Source organism: Plectrocnemia conspersa, unplaced genomic scaffold, assembly GCF_051122295.1.
Source record: "Plectrocnemia conspersa isolate PC_06_02 unplaced genomic scaffold, ASM5112229v1 ptg000004l, whole genome shotgun sequence".
Lineage (NCBI taxonomy): Eukaryota > Metazoa > Arthropoda > Insecta > Trichoptera > Polycentropodidae > Plectrocnemia > Plectrocnemia conspersa.
In genome coordinates, this window is record NW_028277168.1 from 11,206,162 (window position 1) to 11,222,107 (window position 15,946).

General features: G+C 27.7%; 2 protein-coding genes across 4 annotated transcripts; both read left to right on the forward strand.

Moving 5' to 3' along the window:
- The first annotated feature begins 41 nt into the window (after positions 1 to 41).
- LOC148235889 (vesicular glutamate transporter 1-like) lies at positions 42 to 7,866 on the forward strand. Of its 2 annotated transcripts, XM_088184711.1 has the most exons (12): positions 42 to 195; positions 3,868 to 3,942; positions 5,531 to 5,664; positions 5,731 to 5,910; positions 5,971 to 6,109; positions 6,168 to 6,388; positions 6,458 to 6,607; positions 6,749 to 6,881; positions 6,946 to 7,070; positions 7,142 to 7,261; positions 7,321 to 7,456; positions 7,525 to 7,866. In XM_088184711.1, exons 2-12 carry the CDS (start codon positions 3,927 to 3,929, stop codon positions 7,578 to 7,580), a joined length of 1,410 nt encoding a protein of 469 aa, XP_088040837.1. In that variant the 5' UTR covers positions 42 to 195; positions 3,868 to 3,926; the 3' UTR covers positions 7,581 to 7,866. The 2 variants fall into 2 exon arrangements, with proteins under 2 accessions (XP_088040837.1, XP_088040838.1); XM_088184712.1 differs by lacking the exons at positions 6,946 to 7,070; positions 7,142 to 7,261; positions 7,321 to 7,456; positions 7,525 to 7,866 and having other exon boundaries at positions 58 to 195; positions 6,746 to 6,877.
- A 1,382-nt stretch (positions 7,867 to 9,248) lies between these two features.
- LOC148235890 (sialin-like) lies at positions 9,249 to 14,586 on the forward strand. 2 transcript variants are annotated; one of them, XM_088184256.1, is made up of 11 exons: positions 9,249 to 9,297; positions 12,451 to 12,584; positions 12,645 to 12,824; positions 12,885 to 13,023; positions 13,082 to 13,302; positions 13,374 to 13,523; positions 13,655 to 13,787; positions 13,845 to 13,969; positions 14,034 to 14,153; positions 14,216 to 14,351; positions 14,408 to 14,586. In XM_088184256.1, the coding sequence occupies exons 1-11, from the start codon at positions 9,282 to 9,284 to the stop codon at positions 14,467 to 14,469; spliced, it is 1,416 nt and encodes a 471-aa protein (XP_088040382.1). In that variant the 5' UTR covers positions 9,249 to 9,281; the 3' UTR covers positions 14,470 to 14,586. The 2 variants fall into 2 exon arrangements, with proteins under 2 accessions (XP_088040382.1, XP_088040383.1); XM_088184257.1 differs by lacking the exons at positions 14,034 to 14,153; positions 14,216 to 14,351; positions 14,408 to 14,586 and having other exon boundaries at positions 13,600 to 13,787.
- Positions 14,587 to 15,946: the final 1,360 nt, after the last annotated feature.

A 15,946-nucleotide genomic window follows, 5' to 3' on the forward strand; every position in this document is an offset into this window, starting at 1 on the left:
AATATTTTTGATTGATCAGACTGCTCATTACGCACGCAGTTAGTTGTTAAACGACATTACTCATTGAATGTGCGTGTTCACATACTGGACAAGTTGCATGTCGATTGGTTTTACCTAAAAAGTTGGAGTTTGGAAAACAATTTCGGGAAAACGTACTTGGAAGTCAATATTATTCTTAGTAACAATCATTACTAGGTACTTATTATTACATTTGTTCTATTTAAATATGACCTAAAACACTAATTGTGGAGATACTTTATAAACACCTGATTATACATATGTGTTTCATAAACTTTTTGATACATAGTTGTAATAATACCATTTTCGGAGCATGCACTAACTACAATATATCATTATGTTTGCATATTACACATTATCTATCTTTAAGTATTCACACAACAGAATATAATAATGATATACTTGTACATATAACTAATTTTTCTCATGCTTTTTTTAAAATCTCTGCGTTTATTTATTATTTTATTTTCTAAATTAGTAAGTACATAATCCACAGATGAAGTTATTACGTAAACAACAACAAGCAACAACCAACGAATATTTCTTAACATTGCAAAAAATGATCTGTTATGCACATTATTTATGTGTAACTACTCTTAAAAGTCAACAGACTTCGAGGGATTCATTTAAGCAGATTTATACGTTATAAAAATACAGCGACAACTCTTAAGTGTCGCGTTTTAATTTAACTGTGTTCATAAACACTAATAGATTTATCCGGGCTAAAGAGTATGAAGTCTTTATATGATTAAGACAAAAACATATGTTTGTTTTGCAACAAAAATAAATAAAAAAGCGAAATTGTAGTCCAAGAGATACTTGGGAAGTTAAAGTGGAAGTTCCGATCAAAAGTTCTGTTAAATTTTTTTTTTCTATGGCTGAGTTATGGCCTAAATGTAATCAGGAGTAAAAGTAAAGAAAAGCAACAAATCTCTTCTCCTTATATTTTTTGACTAATCTGGATAATTTAGGGTGGAAGTCGAATCTTTGTTACTAATTGATAAATATATTCTTAGAATTTCTACATGTTGAGCAAATGCAATTGCAAATCGCTTCAAAATTTTCTATATATATTTTTTCGTGTTAAATGCTAAGTGCTTTTAATATACCCTGGCCCAATGCGTTACAATAGAGTAAACACAATCAATTTACAAGTAAATAATGTTGTGTGTGTGTGAACTCTCCGATGTGAGCTAGTTACATCGTCAACGAACAAGATTTGAGTTCCATTTACAACCAATCTATTGTCGAGCGACTAAGCAAATAGTCAATATAAAAATGCGTTGGACAGGTTAGGTGCAAGCGAGTGATCGTTAGTCAAAACAGTGAATACCCCATGAATAATTCTATGAAACAAATTTATATAAAATTAATTTATAAATTGACAACAAGATTTACTGCACATAAATGATTTAAAACACCTATCAAATACATCAATTATTTAATTTTGAATATTTTGCCAAACAATGAGAACATACATTGTTTATAAATTACTTTTTGTGTAATTTGACAGTGCATAAATTGCCTAGGATGTATGCATTTTCAAAATTCACTTTACTTGTAACATATACACAAGTAAATTATACGGTACATTTATTAAATCAATAAAAAAAAAACAGTTTGAGATTCGACATTATGGACCACAGAATATCAATCGTTCGCAACCAATTCTGCGATTTTACGATCCTCGCGATCAAAAATAAAATAGTTTGATTCTACCCGCAGCGGAGTGCAGTGCGATAGAAATGTAAAGATTATTACTATTTAAGTATAAAAATGCAATTGAAAGTGAAAAACATGTATCGTGCGAGCAAGATATCGCGTATGACATATATTATATTAAATAGGCAATTAACTGTTTATTTCATATCAGTTGTTAATATTAATTATAAAATTCTTCATGCTTGTTGTTGATATTGTTAACGCATGAGCAATGGTAATCGATGTATTCTGTGTTTATCGTGTTTATTTTGACCACTTAATTATCCGAAAAGTATTTTATTTGTTAGATAAAACCAACTTCTGGATTTTTTAAAATCGCAAGTATGCAATATAGAGCATTTTGACAATATGTATATTTTTAAAAGTATTTTTTTTAATGCTACATGAATAAAAAATTAGTAAAAAAATACATTGCATTTGCTAAAATTTTTGTCACAGAGATTAAATAAATAGATTTCAATGGCAACATATGCGCTGAATTAAAATCTGTATTTAGTTTTATAGTATGTGTAGTATGGTTCTTAATTATTCGTAGTTTTCAACTATTCAAATATTGAATAAAAAATGAATGAAGTATTCGAATATTCGTGAATATTTATCGGTTTTTACTTATAATTTACTTAAGCAATTATTGCCAAAAATAATTAATTGCCTGTAAAATATTATTTTATTTAAAAAATAAATATCGATTAATAATAATTATATTATTTAATCATTTATCACTTTTATAGTCGGTAAACTTTTTGAATTTTATAAAGTATGCTTAAAACAGTATTAAAAAATAGAATGCTGTATTTATTAATACATACATCATTTCAGTTTAATTCAGAACTAAGATCAACTGCGATTAAATTTATTTAACATAATTAATACATAGCTTTATCGAATTTATTGTATATTCAATAGCTAATAATGTATGGAACGAATTTGATACACATAAATATCTGATCCGTATCGGCGTTTGTTATGTGCGGAACTGCATATTAAATAAATACTTAGAAATAAATTAACTGAGATCGAATTATTAAACTATATAAAATAAAATCTTTGCGTCTTGAAACAACAAATAAAAAAACGTAACATGAACTTCACAAAAAATTGCGATGCATACTTCGTTTATCGATAATAAAGGAAGGGCCCTTGCAATGTTTTGTTTCGTTCAACGAACGAATTCTGCGAATTTCCCCCTTAGTAGACACCCCCGATTAATATTATATTTACAAATGTTTTATTGAGAAGAAGCGTCTCATTGTCTCGCATTTCAAAATAAAATAAAGGCGAATAAAATTTGGAGCGGCACTAGTTACTCTGATATATTGAAAGAAAAAACAATTACATCGTTGCTCAAGTTCACAAATTGTTACATTTTAAGATTTTTGCAAATTTAATTCCAATATTAACATATTCGATTGAGAATGCTAATGTGTAGTTATTACAAAATATATAGAGTTGCATATCAACTGTGTTAATAAAAAAAAGAGAGATAAGGGCGTGCGTTACATGCGTTCCGCACGCCCTTATCTCTCACTCCTTTTTTTCACTTAATATGCGAGCGAGTGAAAAGGAAAGTGTCTCACCGTGCGCACCTGATATAGATACGTGTTGGTCTCATGGCTTTGTCTGCGCCAGGTTGTATCAAATCAAACTCGCAAGATCGGATTGAATTCAATTTATTTTTTTAATTTAAAATCAATTAATATGTATGTTTAAATGTAACTAAACTAATTTTTGTAGGTTGCATATAATAAATATCAATACAAAGAAAAGTTTTATATGTTTAGAAAATCGCAAAAAGAGTCGCAACCAAAATATATCTAGTTAAAACGCTTCAGACAAAATAAAGCTGCATACAATTTGTATTTTTGGCTTGCCGTGGAGGTCCAACGAGTCAAGGGCAAAGCCCCGGTGTCGGGCCCGAGAGCTTCGACCCTCCCTATATGCGCGGTTATGCCATCATGGGATTGTTCAATACGATAACTTCTGAGATCTCGATAGCTTAGAGAAGCAGTTTAGTGTCTATGATTTAATTATTTTAAATCATAGAATCAGTAGAATCAGCCTTTGTGTATATTATATATCCCACACTATTTTAAAAGTTATTTATTACAGTTTAATTATATTATTAAGGAAGGATTGATGCGGAAGAAGATCATTAAAGGCGAAGAGCAAAGTGTTATTCAAACACAATGGAAAAAAATAATGGTAAGTTGTATTAATGTTTAATTTAAATATTATAAATACTTTTGAGCACATTGCTGAGTTTTGTCCCGAAAGTAAGTGTATTAATTTTTCTTTGACATATATAATGACTAGGTGACGAAACACTTAATTTGTGTATATTGCCGTGAAAATGATTGTTCATTATTGTCCATTTAAAACATTTTACAACATAAAAAACCAAAAGGTCATATTTTAACCCTTTGAGCGGTATCGCCGTACATGTACGGCGGTCGAACATTTACTGTTTTGAGGTACCCCAGATAATTATATATTTACATACATAACTGAGGACATAATGAATAAAAACATTATATAATATTTTTTTAAATTTGATTTAACGCAAATGATTTTTATGAATAATAATTCTAATAAATTATAGAATACGTAATAAATAAACATAAATATACTTATGTAGTATATCGTAATGCAATACATCTAGGAACAACACGTTTTATCTCGCTGCAATAGTTTTTGTTATTTATTATCATTTGTTGTCATCACGAAGTGACTACGATGGTTTCGTTTATTAAATTCACCCCGGAGACAGAATAAAGCTTCGTTAAATGCGATGGACATTACAGGCAAAGTTGGACAAAACGGTCAGAATTAGCATTGTTCCGTTTGTCCAAGCTTCTGTGAAAGAATATTTAAAAGGCTTGATACTTGCTTACTAAAGGAGATTGCAAGATCATGCATTTAGGCACTCTGTTACTGCAATAACAACTCTATATCTTGACCACCAGCTTCAACCGCAACTATTTTGCTATAATATAAACCTTGCACAATTAACATATAAACGGCTTTACATCAGTTCACTGAAGAGGATTAACAGCGCCACAAGTAGATCAGAAAGAGCAGAGAACCGAGGACAGAGAACAGAGAGAATCACTTCGGTACACAGTAACGTTTTCAAGAGGCACTAATAATGACTTCTTTAAGGATCTTCTAGGACAACATAAGTTGAAATTACAGTTAAATGGTCAGCATTATGGGACTGTTAAAATCATAAAACAATTGTAATCGATAAACTAAGCAGACTTATATAATATTATGTACTCCTGGGTTATTTCCCAAGGATCGTAGATAACTTCATCGTGAATTCATAAGAATTTTATATATTATTTTAATATAAAATCAGTATATTGAAACGGTCTACAGATGTTTAATGATTATAATGCTCGAATAAAATTTATCCCAGACATAATTCACGAATAACAAGAATATATTATGGATAGTTTAAAACAAGCATGTATATACTGATACAGCTACTTGTTCATAACCAATGAAAAAATTACAATATAAACATCATTATAAAAACAAGAATTATTAACTAAAATATATTAAGAATTAAGGGGAAACATGTAAAGCCTGTTTACAGATTTAATTCATGAAATCAAGATATTTTGCTTGAAGTAACCAAACGGTTGACGACAGGTCAATCATCAGCTGACGATAAGTTTGAGACCTGTCGCCTGATACTGGTTTATTTTATTACTTTGTATTATTAATATTAATGTAATTTCTTATATAATGCTTAGCTCAATATAAAAAGGCTCTTATATAATTTTAGGATGGAAACCCGGAACAAGACACGTACAAGTGTTCTTGTATTCAATTGCCATGTATTCTATTATGTGTGTTGGAGTCTGCAACAATATAGCTATATTATCAATGACAGATAGAAATAATATAAGCAATAATACGGTATTATATTTAAATTATTAAATTATAATAGATTAAATAAAATATTTTTAATAAAATCTATTATAGGAGTTCAATTGGGACAAGCAAACTATTGGATATATAGCCTCGTCTCAATATTGGGGCGATATCATAGCGCAAATACTTGCAGGTCCTCTACTATACAAATTTGGTGGAAAACCATTTGTAACATTCAGTTTGGGAGGCACGGCTCTAATTCAGTTATTATTACCATATTTAGCTAAACTGGTATGTTTTTAAAACCAAATAGAATTTAGTCATGTTTATTCATGTTGAATATAATTTTAGGCCGATTGGAAAGGGATGTGTTTTGGTGGCCTATTTAATGGAATTTTAGTTGGTGTTTATTATCCAGCTTTGTTAACATTGTTGGGTAAATGGGCGCCAGTTGACGAAAGGACGAGAATGGGAATGTTTTCATTCATAGGTAAGATACAATACATTATTATTTAACAATAAAAATATTCATTAAAATTTTGTTTCAGGTTTAAATTTTTCATATATTATATCATTACCATTAGCAGCATATATATCATCATTTTCATATGGATGGAAGGGTATATATTATTTTTATGGCTGCCAAAATTTACTTTGTTGTATATTGTGGATATTTTTGGGAGCAAATAGTCCTTCTGAGCATAAACATATATCGAGAGCAGAAAGAGAATTAATATTGACGTCTTTAGAGCAAACTGAAAACGAAACAGTACTTATTTAATTTATTGTGTAATTATTGTAATACAATTATTACATATTTTTAATATTTTTTTAATAGCCACAAAATACACCGTTGAAGGCAATTTTTACATCAAAGCCATATTGGGCAGTATTAATAGTACAAGCAGGAGCATTATGGAGTTTTTTTGTAATATCGTATGAATTACCGTCATACTTTAAAAATGGTGTTGGAACAGATTTACAAGAGGTATGATTACTAGGCTTTAGATTATAAATTACATTGTTTTAAAAATACTTTATTTTACTAATATTTAATTGGAACAATCGATAAAATATTAAATGTATTTTTATTACATATTTTGATTTTTTTAAATTTATTAAAAAGTAGAGTGGACTCTTTTCTTCATTTGGATACATATTGGCAATTCTAACTGGAATAATTGGAAGTTTGTCATTCGATTACATGCTGATAAAGAAATATTTTAGTATGACTCAATTAAGAATGGTCTATAATACAATAGGTAAGTATTTTAAATATTAATGCATTTAAATGTAATTTATAAGTAATGCATTTTTTTTTGAAAGGAACTTGGGGACCAGCAATTTGTCTTGTGATTGTGTCATACATTCCAATAGAATACGTAAAAACTATTATTTCACTAACAACTTTAATTGTTGGATTAAATTCAATAACTGGTTGCGGATATATGGTGAGTGTTTTGCTTATTTTTTATTAATGCAATTGAATTTTTAATAATATTTATATGTTATATAATTCCAGATGAGTTTTGTTGATTTATCTCCACATTATTGTGGTATGCTTTACAGTATATCTATAGTATTTTCTGACTTTTTTTGCTTATTGGCACCAGTTTTTGATGGATACATATTAGATGATATTGTAGGTAATACTATACATTATTAATATTTATATATTTAGTAATATAATAATGTTTTTAGACTGATATCGTGAAATGGAGAAAAGTATTATTAATGGCTAGTGCAACATACTTCGTTGGTAATTTAATATTTTTGATTTTCGGAACAGCCGAAAAACAGCCATGGGATAATGGCACAGAAGATCGTCAAAATAAAGGTGATAAAGAAGAATAACTAAACAAGTTTGAAGTAGAAGATAACATATAATGAATATTCATTTTTCAGACGAAGTAGCAATGAACGAAGCATCTGAAAAAATGATAGCTGGTTCAAAATCGTAGTAAGATATCATGAGGATTATCTTAAAGCAATATAAAGTTAGATAATTGCAAAGATCTGTTAACTTTTCCTTGTATGGATTTATAATTAATCTTAAATAGTTATTATTTTAATGTAAGTATTTATTACTTTTGTACAAACTTTTGTAATCATTAAATAAGTATAACATTTTTATATTGATTTTCTAAGCACGTGTTACATCATCATAATTAGGTATTCTGGTTTCTGGATGTTTTTAATTTTTCGAAATAAGTAACTTCATTTTCATTTTTTCATTTTCTTAAGAAATTTTAATATATAAAAAATATGTATATCATCTTTTATATTAAATAAATAAAAAAAATATATTTTTTTTACGTTTTTTGTGTTCCTATTTTTTATATTTTATTCACATATAATGTAAAGTAATGATAAATTATGTTATATTATAATTTTCTAATTTTTGTTATTATTTAAAAAAACAATAACTATTTTAAAATACCGGTATCGATACAATTTAATTATGAAAATGTACAGTACTGATGCTTAAGTTCAATATAAATTATGTCGAGACCACCCATGATCGTTGCGATAAAATTTATGCCAGACTTGCTAAAAGGCTATATAATTAATTGTTTATTTGGCATATAAATGTGTTATAAAAACAATAGCGTGCTGAGCGGACATCAATTGAACGTATAAAACCGCTTTCAAAAAGGACCCGAACAAAAGATACGGTCGGTACCAGATACAAAGGAATGCGTTGCATACCGATATATTTATTTAGTATAAAGCACATACTGATTCTACTGTTTCAATCTCAGTTACTTAGTCAACTTAATCCGTTCATATTCTATTATTGTGGTTACTTAAAAATAAAATAAAATAAATATATAAAAAGAATTTTAAATTGGAAATTTAAATAAAATAAAAGTAAAAACATAGTTTTTAACTAAGTTACAAAATTTAAAATTCATAATTTTTTAAAAAAAAATCTTAAGTAAACGGTATATTTACGGTTTTCTCTAATTTCTTTAAGTTTTAATTTCAGTTCATTAATTAATTAATTTTTAATTTCTCTAATTTCTATTGCTTAGAAATATATATCTACTGGTACAAATGTATTTGGAATTCACTAGTGAAAATATATCTTCACCAAAAAATACATTGTAACATTTATAAAACTCGTGTAAATAAAAAATGGTAAGTATGTTAATATATATATATATATATATTACTATGTATTTACATCTCTATTCCGTATTTTTAATATTAGGAGTATGAAAGATGTTAAAATGAAAGTAAGAGTAAGATTTACAAAAAAAAAAAATAGTAACAAAATCGTGATTACGTTTTGTGAATATATTTGTTGGATATTATCTACGTGTAAGTGGCTACATAGCAACATTGATAAATGTTATGTTATCTAGTTTCATTCAATTGCTCTCGTATTTATTTTTTCTAAAAGCCAGATCGTTCCATTCTTACTATACTCGAAAAAAGGTTGTTGGATTATATATAAGGTGCTGAATACTGCTATACAACTCAGGTATGACAATTTAATACAATAATTAATATATTATATATTCATACATATGTATGTACTATATGATCTCATATTATCTTATCACGTTATTGCTTCAATAAATGTGAGTTTGATTACACTATTTAGAACCATTGAAGAAGTTCCTTATTGTAGGCGTGCTGCGAACTGTTCTTCAAACATGGAAGAAAATATTGGTAATTTACCTATTTTGTTCAACAAATCAATTAAATATATTATATATAAATAGGTTTATTTTAATACACACAATTGAGTTTAAATTTGCTGAATTTGCTAACTTTGTATGTCTGGTATAAGTTATTATCAAAATATATACATAGATTAGTACATATCAGATTATTCGGATAAGATTGGATTAATATCGTTTTGAAAAAGGATCAATTCATGTTGAATAGCAATGAAAATAAATATAGAGGACATAACATTTGTGTGTATAACGCAGTGGCGTCAAATGTTTTTTTTTATATATTTATAACTGCGTATTATGATAGTTTGTTATATATAATGAGAAAACCTAATTTGTGATGATCGATCAGAATTATAATTATATAATCGGATTCGTATGAATTAATTGCTACTCGCCCTATTAAAGTTTAGTGTTTTATTATGATATAAAGTTATTCTTAATTCCAATTTATTACTTTAAAGAAGCTGATGATCATAAAGTATTTTTAAAAATGTATGTATATGTGTGGTCATCTATAATGGATTATCATTTAGCATAAAAATGCCATTCCATGTCATATTCTAGAGCAAGAACATCAAATAACTTTGATTATAAATAAATATGTGCTTCAACGCACAGAAGTAATAGCCGATTTAGGTGTCCTAGAGGAGGCGGACTGCCTTGGACAGCTCTTGCACGGGGGCGGCACTTTCGCGATGAAAGGACCCAGTTGCGGATTTATTTCGCTAGTAACCCGATGCTTCACAAATTTCTGCGAGGCTCTATATAAACATATATACAAAAATTCAGAGCGTGATTGCAAAATAACCCCCTCCTCTCATTATAAAATATTTTCTAATTAAAACAGCTATTTTTATATTGTATTTCAGTTTTTTTGCTCGCACTTTTGTTATCAGTTTTTCATTTACGTCTTCATTGATTTTAAGAAGAACAATAAATAATCAGCGTATAAAATATTTTTATAAGTACCTGAATGTAAGGAAGATTGCTTTAAAAGCTTCTTACTATTTGAAACATAAAATATGCATAAATTGGTCAAAGACATGCTTATTTATTATATTTGCAAAAAATAATATCTACACTCTAATGGGTACTACATATTCATTAAATATCTTCAAAAGATTTTTTTGCAAAATTCGAAAGATCGTATCAACATTCAACAATATATTACAATATAAACTTAGTAATAAAGCATTCAGTTCGACTTGGAAAGAATGAACATGCTTTTTTTGGTCTTTTTTTATTAGCAATTATTAAAAAAAACTGACTGTTTTTTCTCGGTAATACCGGCATTGAAAATCCCGGTATTATTACAATATGCATTCAACAATATGAGTATTGGACAACTCCCTAATAAGCACAGCTGTCGTATAATGTTGATTTGCTCATCTAGGTACTCGCAGTTGGTGGACGCATTATGATCTAGTCATTTATGTTATTATTGTAAATATTTCTATATGTAATATTTTTAAAATGATTTTACCCTGCACGTGGATGTACATGTATAAATCAACTATATAAAATAAAGAACATTATACATATAGTACTAATACATCCATTAAGTACAATGTAACTCGGATTAGGATTACCTAATCTCTTGGATAAATACCAAGGTGATTAATTAAACTCGATATAATATAAAGTGGCTACACCGAGATAATGTAATAGTTACATTATCTCAGTGTAGCCACTTTATATTATATTATATTGGTTATGACTCAGCTAGATTTTAATTGAACACCTTGGTATTTATCCAAGTGATTAGGTAATATTAATCCGAGGCACTTGATCATACAAAATGTTACAATTAAGTATATCCAGCAACTCTTATCTTACAGATACGATGTAACAATGTTTTATAATTATGAATGTCACAAATCGTATATTTTTTTTAGATATTTTCGTTGGTTCTTAATTATATCTATCTTTGGTGCATTTAGAAAGTTTGTAAGAACAGTAGATATATGAGTAGCAAGATTGAAAATATATATTTTAGTCCAAGTGTTCACTGGAGTTTATTCATGAACATACTTGTTTGTGTATGCACAAATTGTAGGTTTTAGTGCTAACTGTCAAATGCTATTAACAAATAAACTTTTACGTTTCAAAACATACTACAGTGAAATCTCTTTGTAACGAATACCGAAATAACGAAATTCCCAGTATAACGAATCTTTAATTTGTCCCCGAAAACTTTCATACAAAATGTTTTCATTGTAACGAAGACTGATCTCAGTATAACAAAATATTTTGATCCGAATTTAAGAATGAAATTACAACTTGACACAATATTTCTCCGAATTCAGTTCGTCCTTGACTTGACGTGTGCCGGATGTGTTTACAAGCGACATTCAAAATGTTTTGCCGACCCTCAAACTATTTTTATAAAACATTTTTTTAACAAATTTTACTGTGTTCATTACAGTATCCTTAAAAATGGTCAAGAAAGGATCTGATGTTGTAGTAATATGGCAATTAAAAATAAAATAAAAATATATCATCTTCCTTACATTAAATATAACGAATTTTCAGTATAACGATATTTTTTCTTCGGTCTCGTGAGCTACGCTGTACTGAGATTTCACTGTAGTTTATTTATACACTTCCTAATACACGCAAACACGTGAAAGAATGAAATGAAAGATACAAGGCTTAGACTCATATACGGCATGTAACATATGATACAGGCATTCATGAGACGTTCAATGTTCTGGCCAACGTTCGCTCGCTCTCACCTAAACAGGAATATAGGCATGAACAGTTTTGAGACTATGTACAGAACTTTTAGATGAAAAAGATATGTATCACATAAAAAACAACTTAAAACTTATTATTAAACAATATATAATCGTTTTTATATACATAACTAAGAGCATCTTCCTTGGCATAGTACAATAATACTTATAATAAAGCCGAATTATTTGTGCATGAAAAAACTAGTTCGTTTATCTATTATTTCTTTTGTGTATAATCATAAACAAACGAAATGTATACTTGGACTGTAATATATACACCAAATAGATCTATAGTTAAAAGTTCAGTTCAATTTGCAACTAATACTAGTGAATGCGATAATAAAGAAATTATGTGTATCCACATTTCTTAATATAAATTTATATATTTTATTTAAACATACTTTTAGGGTGGAAACTTGGAACAAGACACTTACAAGTATTTTTATATGCAGTTGCCATGTATTCTGTGATGTGTATTGGAGTGTGCACCAATATAGCCATATTAGCTATGACAGATCAAAATGATTTAAACAACAATACGGTATTAATCACCTTAATTAATTGATTTATACCTAATATTTTTTTATAAAATTAAATATAGATATTCGAATGGGACAAGCAAACTATTGGATATATAGCTTCGTCTCAGTATTGGGGCGATTTAATTGCGCAAATATTCGTAGGTCCCATATCGCACAAATTCGGTGGAAAACCATTCCTAACAATCAGTTTAGGAGGCACGGGTCTAGTTCAATTATTAACACCATATTTCGCTAAACTGGTATGATTTAAAAATATTGTAAAATTAAACTATGTATATTTTGATTTACTATAATTTTAGGCCGATTGGAAAGGTATGTATTTTGGAGGACTATTAAGTGGAATTTTAGTTGGTGTGTATTTTCCTGCTTTGCATACATTGTTGGGAAAATGGGCTCCAGTTGACGAAAGGACAAGAATGGGAATGTTTTCATACATAGGTGAGATACAAAATCTGAATATTATGCTGTTTATATAATAATTAAAATTGTGTTATAGGTTTGAATTTGGCACACATTATAGCATTCCCATTATCAGCATATATATCGTCATCTTCATATGGATGGAAGGGCGTATTTTATTTTTATGGTTGGCAAAATATACTTTGCTGTTTATTGTGGATATTTTTGGGAGCAAGTACTCCTTCTGAACATAAAAGTATATCGAAAGAAGAGAGAGAATTAATATTGACTTCTTTAGAACAAACAGAAGATGAAACAGTACTTTTTTTAAATCTAATGTGTTATTATCATAATAAAAGTATTTAATGTTTTAAATGTATTTTTAATAGCTGCAAAATACACCATGGAAGGCAATTTTAACATCGAAACCGTATTGGGCAATATTATTAGCACAAGCTGGAGCATTATGGAGTTTTTTTGTAATATCGTATGAAATGCCGTCTTACTTTAAAAATTGTGTTGGAACAGAATTACAAGAGGTATGATTACTAGCCTTAAGATCAACCTTAATTGAAATATTGTTTTTATTGTAATATATATACATTTATTATTTAGATAAAAATAATCAGAAAAACATTAAAATTTTATGCATTACATCTTTATAATGTAGAGTGGACTCTTTTCTTCATATGGATACATATTGGCAATTGTAACTGGAGTTATTGGAAGTGTTTCATTAGATTACTTGTTGATAAAGAACATTTTTAATTTAACCCAATTGAGAAAGATCTACAATACAATAGGTACATAGTAACTTTATATTTGTAAACAATGAAATGTAATGAATTAATATTTTTAAGGCACTTGGGGTCCAGCAATATGTCTTGTGATTGTATCATACATTCCAATAGAATATGTTAAAACTATTATTGCACTAACAACTTTAATTGTTGGATTGAATTCTATAAATGGTTGCGGATATATGGCGAGTAGTATATATTTTAATTATTAATATATTATATTTTTAATAATATTTATAATAATTACAGATGAGCTTCGTGGATATATCTCCATATTATTGTGGCATGCTATATAGTTTATCTATGGTATTTTCCGATATTGTTTGCTTATTGGCACCTATTTTTGATGGATATTTACTAGATGATATTGTGAGTTTTTTATATTATATAAAAATTTGTATTTTTAATTAAATACATGTTTATGAATTTAGACTGATATCGTGAAATGGAGAAAAGTCTTGTTAATGGCAAGTGCAACATTTTTTTTTGGTAATTTAATATTTTTAGTGTTCGGAACAGCCGAAAAACAGTCTTGGGATAATGGCGCTGAAAAGCGAGAAATTGAAGGTAAAAGAGAATAATTATTAAGTATAATAATTAAGTTTTTTAAGAAATTTATTTAGTTGCAGACAATGTGGAAATAAACAGTGCATCTGAAAAGATGATTGTTGACTCAGTAATATAATATGATAAATAACATTATTATTTTACTATATTTTATATTTATTACGAGTTTCTAAGGGTAAGAATATGGCTGAAGAAAATATTGTCCGAGAGCAAACAGTCACAGTATTATGTTAGTAAATTCAATGAATCTGTAATTTTAAAATATATATATTTATGATTAATAATTAATAAATTGTATTTTAATAAAATGGTGTATTATTTTTCACATATTTTCACAATTCTATAATATTAAATTGAAAAATTGTTGTTAATTACATTTAAATTTAAAAAGTATTATTATATTTACCCAAATGTTACAGTAAAAGTAAATATTAATAACAATGAAATGTTTGAGTAAGATCGGTTACTACAAAAGTTATTTTCACTCGTTATGCAAATTTGACTGAATATAATAAATTAATTTATAAATTAAAGAGGCGTGTTTGAACCATAAAAGTGTAATATGTACATAACATGTGTGCAAATTGAGAGTTAAAGTGATAAAATACGTGTAAATTATTATAAAATATATTTTTAAAAGCCGCTTATAGATAATGCTGTCTTATGCTCAACATTTGAAAGATTGTATTAAAACTGTTTCACATTTCGTTCTGATTCCTTCAAATACCAAACTACGTGAAGTATTTTTGAGGTTTTTAAAATTAATTTACGTCATCCAAGAGTTGATTTACTTCAAAGTTATATTAAATAAGGACATGTCTCTAAATGTGTTTTGCATTTTCCTTGAACTCTTTCTAAATATTTCATGAGTTACAATTAAAGCATATTTTTTTATTCAGAACAATCACTTACTTGAAGGAATGGTATTATTCAAGATATTAAGTTTGTGTTAGATATTAGACAAAATGCTTACAGGTAATATAATCAATAAATCGTATAGTTTGTTATAAATTATTAATATAAACATTTGCGCTTTATTCTATATTACTGTCAAGAACACAAATAAAATACCTAAATCAACAGTTTACAAATCTAAACCATTATAGTTATTTTAATTATTAGGAAACATTACATCAATGTGACTTGAAAGTAACAACTAAATTAAAGAAGAAATACTAAAATAGCAGCAAATACTAGCTGGGAGATTATTTAATTTAGCAAATATGTATAATATGTACAGTGATTATTTGAATGCGTGTGGTTGAGAGACTAGAAAATACTCATACAATTTTTTACAATACCTATGTACGAATCACAAACATAATAATCGGTACAAATGGAACATTGAACATTAATATTCTCTTTATATACATATTTTCATAATTAAATACTGTTTTCCTATGAAAATATATTTTATTTAATAGGCACATATGACATTCGAATATGAAAGAGAAGTACTATACGTCAGCCGACTTGGGACAATTATATATAAAAAGATATAAGATGATTTATATACATACTCTTATATTATCTTATCATGTTATTGCTCAAATTTAATTTGATTACATTGTTTAGAATCATTGAAGAGGAAGAAG